Source organism: Alligator sinensis, unplaced genomic scaffold (assembly GCF_000455745.1).
Source record: "Alligator sinensis unplaced genomic scaffold, ASM45574v1 scaffold2419_1, whole genome shotgun sequence".
Classification (NCBI taxonomy): Eukaryota; Metazoa; Chordata; order Crocodylia; family Alligatoridae; genus Alligator; species Alligator sinensis.
Genome location: NW_005844009.1, coordinates 14,217 through 20,556, shown reverse-complemented (window position 1 = coordinate 20,556; position 6,340 = coordinate 14,217). Strand labels below are relative to the sequence as shown.

The window sequence follows — 6,340 nt, the reverse complement described above, 5'->3', positions numbered from 1 at the left end:
AAACCTGTGGTGATGGAGGCTGCAAACACGCCAAGCTGCATTAGCAGGAGCTCCCTCCCCATTGCAGGGAGCCAGGGGTGCTGGTATGGGAAGGCCTGGTCAGGGCGCATGGGAAATTTTGCATCCCTGCCTGTCAGGGCTCAGCCTGCCACTAGTTACAGTACAGAGTGATCCCAGTCAGGGCTGTGGGGGCTGGAAGCAGCTGGAAGAGGAGACACTGATGGTGTAACGCTTGTGTCTGCAGCTCCAGGAGGTGTTTGAGGATGTGGCCGTGTATTTCACACTGAAGGAGTGGGAGCTGCTGGACGATGACGACAAGGTGCTTTACCGGGACCAGATGCTGAAGAATTTCCAAGCCCTCGTTTCCCTGGGTAAAGCTCTGGTTCTTGCTTCTCTCTGGAGTACTTGACAGAAGCCTTACCGAGAGTGCAGGAACAAACCATCCTGATGTGCAGGAAGATTAACAAGCATGGCAGAAGACCAGCTTGGCTTAGCAGGGGGTGTCCGGCAGGGCAGCAGCTCTGCATGAAAGGGCCTGGGGGTTACAGTGGACAACCAGCTGAAAATGAGCCAGCGGTGTGCCCTTGCTGCCAAGAAGGCTAATGGCATCCTGGGCTGCATTGGTGCGTGTGTTGTCAGCAGGCCAAGGAAAGTGATTCCTCCCCTCTATTCAGCACTGGTGAGGCCGCATGTGGAGTCCTGTGTTCAGTTTTGGGCCTTTGGGTATGGACGAACAGGGGAGAGTCGAGTGATAGACAACAAAAATGGCAAGGGGCCGGGGGACATGACCTGTGAGGAAAGACTGAGGAAACAGGACTTACTTAGCCTAGAGAAGAGGAGACTCTTTGGCAACCATTGATCTTTCCAGATCACGGTGTATGCATGGGAGGTCACCCAGGCCTTCGATGCATGTGCCCAGGCAAGAGTTTTTTGGAGGACCGGAGGCTGCCCAGACCTTCCACCCCACTTTAGGACACCAAGACAGATTCCACAGGCCAGACTGGGTCTAGACGTTTGGTGAGAACCAGACGTATTTGTATAAGCGTCTGGAAATAGAACCCAACTACCTGAAGGGAGGTTCGAAAGGGAATGGAGCCAGACTGTTCTCAGTGGTGGCGGATGACAGGACAAGGAGCAGCTGTCTCACGTTGCATCCTGGGAAGTTTAGGTTTGATGTTAGAAGAAGGTTCTCACTAGGAGGGTAGTAAAACACTGGAACGGGTTACCCAGAGAGGTGGTGGAGGCTCTAGCCTTGGAGGGTTTCAGGACCCGGCTAAAAGCTTTGGCTGGGATGATCTAGTTGGGGCTGGTCCTGCTTTGAGCAGGGGGTTGGACTAGATGTGACCTCCTGAGGTCCCTTCCAGCCCTAACTTTCTATATTTCTATGTGACATGTGGAGTTTCATAGTCTGCTTCCTGTGTTTCACACTCTTACCCACAAACACTTTTGGCTGGTAGTTTAAATGTTTCTCCCGGCTACTTGGTTAGTGATCAGACCCGTCTCACATTTTCATACTGATAGATCCTCCTTCATTTCATTCATCTGTGTTCACTTTTGTCTTCCCCAGTCTTGTAACTCCTGGTGCTTCCATGTGCAGCAATTTCTTGACAACATAATTCATAGATGGAAGGGACCTCAACAGATCATCGAGTCCGACTCCCTGCCATGGGTAGGAAAGTGTGCTGGGCTCGGATGACCCAGGGAAGATGTCTATCCAGCCTTCTCTTGAAGACCCCGGGGGCAGGGGAGAGCACCACCTCCCTTGCAAGCCCGTTCCAGATTCTGGCTACCCTGACTGATCTCCTTTCCCTTCTCAGCGAGTTCATATCATGTCCAGTTCATTGTACTTAAATGCCCTGTGATCTTTTCCTTGGGGAAATCTATTCTGATTTCCTCCCTCTTTTGCCTAGCTTGTCCTCTCCAAACACATTTAGGAATCCCAGCATGCTCAGTTCTGGGGTATCTAAATCCCCTTTTCTCCTCCTTTGGTTATGACCCAGCAGAAGTTGACGGAAGTCTTACCAGCCTCTCATGCTACAGCACATGGATGATGCGTTTCCTCAACTCTTCCTGTAGTGACATGCACACTTGATGTAACTCAGGTACTCCTAGCAAGGGTTCATTGGAAGTTTCTGTCTGCATTCCTCCCTGCTATCTTCATCCTCGTACACCAGATACTCTGGCTTTGCTGCATTTACTTTAAGACCTGTGCTCTCAAGCTGGCTCTGCCATTTTCAAAAGTTTTCCTCTCCTTTTCCTAAAATCCCTCTGCAGATCAGACACTCATCACTGCAAGAAGAAAAAGTGGGCTAGGTGCAGGTACTAGCAAAAACCAGTTTTCATTTCCAGAGAATCTAATACAGGTGCTTGTTCAGGCTTGTGAGCAGGGTTGAGGTACATATTAACTTACTCGGTCAGCTTGCTTTTCTGATGCTTTCCTGTCCCTCCATATCCCCCTAAAGGATTTTCTTAGGGAAGCGCTCAAATGCTTTCTCTAGTTGAGCTAAGTGGATGTAGATCATTTGTACATTATGTCCTTTCACATGCTGTGAGATGTCTCCTTCTGCCTTCTTTTGTCCCTCTCCATGAGCCCCAGGAACTGTTTTGAACCCTGTAATATTTGCCAGCCTGTGTACTCATTCCTCTCCTGGGATGATCCTATGATTGGATGGGATGACTGCTTCAACTGCTAATACAGTTATAATAAAATCATCCTTTCCTGTGCTCTGGTGATGTTTAATTATCCTCTTTCCCAGAAAAAAGTCTAATTTTCAGTTACCTATCATTGATGCTTTTCATTGCCACAGGCCTGCTCTTTAAACCTGCACTGAAAATAGGCTTATGACCACTCCTTCCCCTGGAATTACAGTGATAAGACAAATGTTATCCATCCACAAGTGTGCCCAATGTCTCTTCTTTTTGGTACCTTGCAAACAGTAAAAGCTTTATCTTTCTGCTCCCTCCTATATCATGGATCAGTGCATCTTTATGCCGATACCTGATTGTCAGTTTAATGCCCTGTCTGTACCAGAGAGTGGCTGGGGCTTGGTTTCCTATGCCTATCCCCGCACCACCTGAGTGACAAGGATCATGGTCTCTTGAAGTCTTCTCCCTGTAGTGCCTTCTCTTTCATTCTAAATGCCTATGCTCTCTTGTCCATCAAGGCCGTAACAGAAACTTGGAGTTCCTTGGATCTGTTCCCCAAATCCCAGTTGGTTCTTCTGCATCTAGTACCCAGTCACTAACCCTGTTTAACCACTGTCCCAAACAGGATATCAGGGTCCTATACCTGACTTGATCTGCAGCATCCAGCAAGGGCAAGTGGAGCTCTGGGTCTCTGATGAGGACGGTCGGGAAATCTCAAGGTCCGGTGACGAGGTGGGTTGTGGTGGCCCCATCCACTCGACTCTGCTCTAAGTAATGCTCCTGCCAAGCGTGCCGGGGGGACCTGGAAAGTGCAGACCTGCTCTGTGCTGCCATGCAGGGTGCTGACATCGAATACTGTATGTTATGCTGTAACGTGTCTAGACATGTGTTGTTCCCAGTTGGTGAAATTCAAGGATGTGGAGACAAGCAACTGTTCCCTTCTCCCTCTAATGACAGATGTCAGGGGACAATTAGGTTTGCTGTCTTGATTTATTGGCCCAGATCTGGTTTCCCTGGGATACCGTGTTCTTCTATTTCCATCTTCACAAAGCAATGTAAGAGTTCATTCCCCAGCCCAAGGTAGCCATACCTCTGTAACAGGGTCTCCCAGGGCATGACAGGATTTGTAGTCCCCCATGGGAACCGGCATGTTATGCAGAGGCTCTGTGTAGCTGTTACTGTAGAACAAGAAAGAAGCTGATGCTTGCTCTGGCTTCCCCTGGTCAGGTTGACCTGGAACCCAGGAAGTGTTTCATCATGGTCTCAAGCTGCATTAAAGGGCTCCACGGCATAGGTGGGATTCAGAAGCTTTCGTGTTGCGGATGGAAGTGAATCCCCATCGCTTGCACCAGAATTGCCCCCTTTCTGTTTCCTCTGTGGGGCCTTGAGTGTTACGAAGCTGAGATTCAGCAGACTCCGGGTTTGGGTTTATGCCAAGGCCTTAAAGCAGGGGTGGGCAAAATGCGGCATGCGGGCCAGATGCAGCCTGCCAGGCCATTCTATATGGCCTGCAGGGCCCCTAAAACATTTAGAAGATTAATATTTATTTGTGAATGCCTGCCTGTCATGTGGCCCTCGATGGCTTGCCAAAACTCAGTAAGTGGCCCTCCACCCAAAATAATTGCCTGCCCCTGGCTTTAACCCAGTGCAGACTCCTGTGACATAGAGGCCACTTGGGACCCATCAGCAGAGGGAAACCTCCATAGACTCATTCCCTGTGCCAGACCTGGCCCTAGAAGCAAGCAGGAAGCACAGCCCTGCTCCTTTCAGAAGAGAGTGCTGCAGCTCTATGAACTCCTGTCATACTCAGCCCAGTAGAGCATGAAACTATTCAGGTACTGTCCTAACAGCTAGCTGCGGCTAGTAAAGAGAGCAAAACGCTGTCTTGCATCCATAGATCCTTCTCAGGCAAATCCCAGGACATCATTCTCCCATTGTACTTGGCCTTGGTGAGGCCGCAGCTGGAGTACTGTGTCCAGTTTTGGGCTCCACAATTAAAAAAGGACGTGGAGAAGCTTGAGAGTCCAGAGAAGAGCCACACACATGATCAGAGGTCAGGAAACCAGACTTTACGATGAGAGGCTGAGAGCTATGGGACTCTTCAGCCTGGAAAAGCACAGGCTCAGGGGTGATCTGATGGCTACCTATAGGTTTACAGGGGGTGTTAACCAAGATCTGGGGGAATGCCTGTTCACCAGAGCACCTCAAGGGATGACAAGGTCAAATGGTTATAAACTCCTGCAAGACCGTTTCAAGCTGGACATAACGAAGAACTTCTTTACTGTCTGAGCCCCAAGGTCTGGAGTAGTGTGCCGCCAGAGGTGGTTCAAACACCTCCTCTGAATGCCTTCAAGAGAAACCTGGATGTTTTTCTTGCTGGGATCCTATGACCCCAGCTGATTTCCTGCCCCTGGGGCAGGGAGCTGGACTCTGATCTTCCGAGGTCCTTCCAGCCCTAATTTCTATGAAATAACACACGTCTGACATATGCTTCTCCCAGCAGGGCTGGAGGTGATGGCTGCTGACTGCACCAAAAACTCTGAGAGTCCAGCTCAGAGACAAGGGAACATTAACCCAACACAGGGACCTGTCCCTCTCTCACTCCCAGCACTTGGGGTTTTCACAGAAAGACCTTGTTTTCTTGAGAAATCCAAGTGCCAAGGTCCAGGCCTGCTCTGAGGCCTAGCTCAGTATTTGCTCTTTGCCAACAGGCTGGGCACTAATCTGGTATTTCTCTTACCCATGCAGGAGGTGCCTGGCTGCTGAGCAGAACTAAGGAGCAGCCTCCTGCGGAAGGGCCTGCCAGCCTGGAGCCAGCACGGACTTCCCTAGGGAGTTTAGGCAAGATGGTCTCCTTGAGACCTGAGAAGGAGCCATGGCACAAGAGTCAGGGGAGGCCCCGAAAGCAGAAGGAGAACAGAGCGATGAACCAGGTACCATCTCCAGTTGAGCATGAGAGTGGAGAATGGATGGAGCCCAGACAGAGCCCTGGGGGCAGGGAACACTTTGTGGAGCTGAGAGACCTAAAGAGCCTCTGGGAAGATGCACTGCATCCCAGCCAAGGCATTGGGAAGGGCCTTGGAGGAAAGCAGGAGCTCACTGCCAAGCACAAAGGCAGAGCCCACCCCTGCCTGAAGGTCAGGAAAACCTTTAAGGGCCCATCATTCCTGGCTCTTCATAAGATAAGGTAGCCTGGGGAGAAGCCCCACATAAGCACCAAATATGGGAAGAGCTTCACCTGCCTCTCCACCCTGGCTGTTCACTCTCAGACCCATTCTGGAGAACTCGGCTTCTCTTTCACTAAATGGGCTTAAAGCTTTGTACGCCCCACAGACCTGGTCAAGTACTTACACGTGCGGAGGGAGAAGCATCAGTACCGCTGTGTGAAGTGTAGCGAGGCCTTCACCCATTTCTTCTCCCTGTCTCAGCACCGGTACATCCACCTGGGGAGGAAGACACACCGCTGCACTGAGTGCAAGAGCTTCATCTGCCGGCAAAACCTGTCCCAGCACCAGTGTATACAGATGGGGGAGCAGCCATACCTTTGCACCAAGCGTGTGAAGAGGTTCAGGTATTCCTCCAACCTCGTCAGGCACTGGTACCTGCACACAAGGGAGAAGCCACATCAGTGCTCAGAGTGTGGGAAGAGCTTCACTTATTCCTCCTGGCTGGCTCACCACAAGCATATACACAA

The 6,340-nt window shown here is 50.6% G+C and overlaps 1 protein-coding gene across 1 annotated transcript in view; it reads left to right on the top strand.

The window, feature by feature from the left end:
• Window positions 1-247: 247 nt before the first annotated feature.
• Window positions 248-6,340, top strand: part of LOC102376018 (zinc finger protein 883-like) — an 8,568-nt gene continuing 2,475 nt past the window's right edge. The window contains 4 exon segments of the mRNA XM_025195832.1: window positions 248-371; window positions 5,395-5,579; window positions 6,075-6,337; window positions 6,339-6,340. The exon segment at window positions 6,339-6,340 is cut by the window's right edge and continues 2,475 nt beyond it. Coding sequence (XP_025051617.1) covers window positions 338-371; window positions 5,395-5,579; window positions 6,075-6,337; window positions 6,339-6,340 — 484 coding nt within the window. The 5' untranslated portion in view covers window positions 248-337.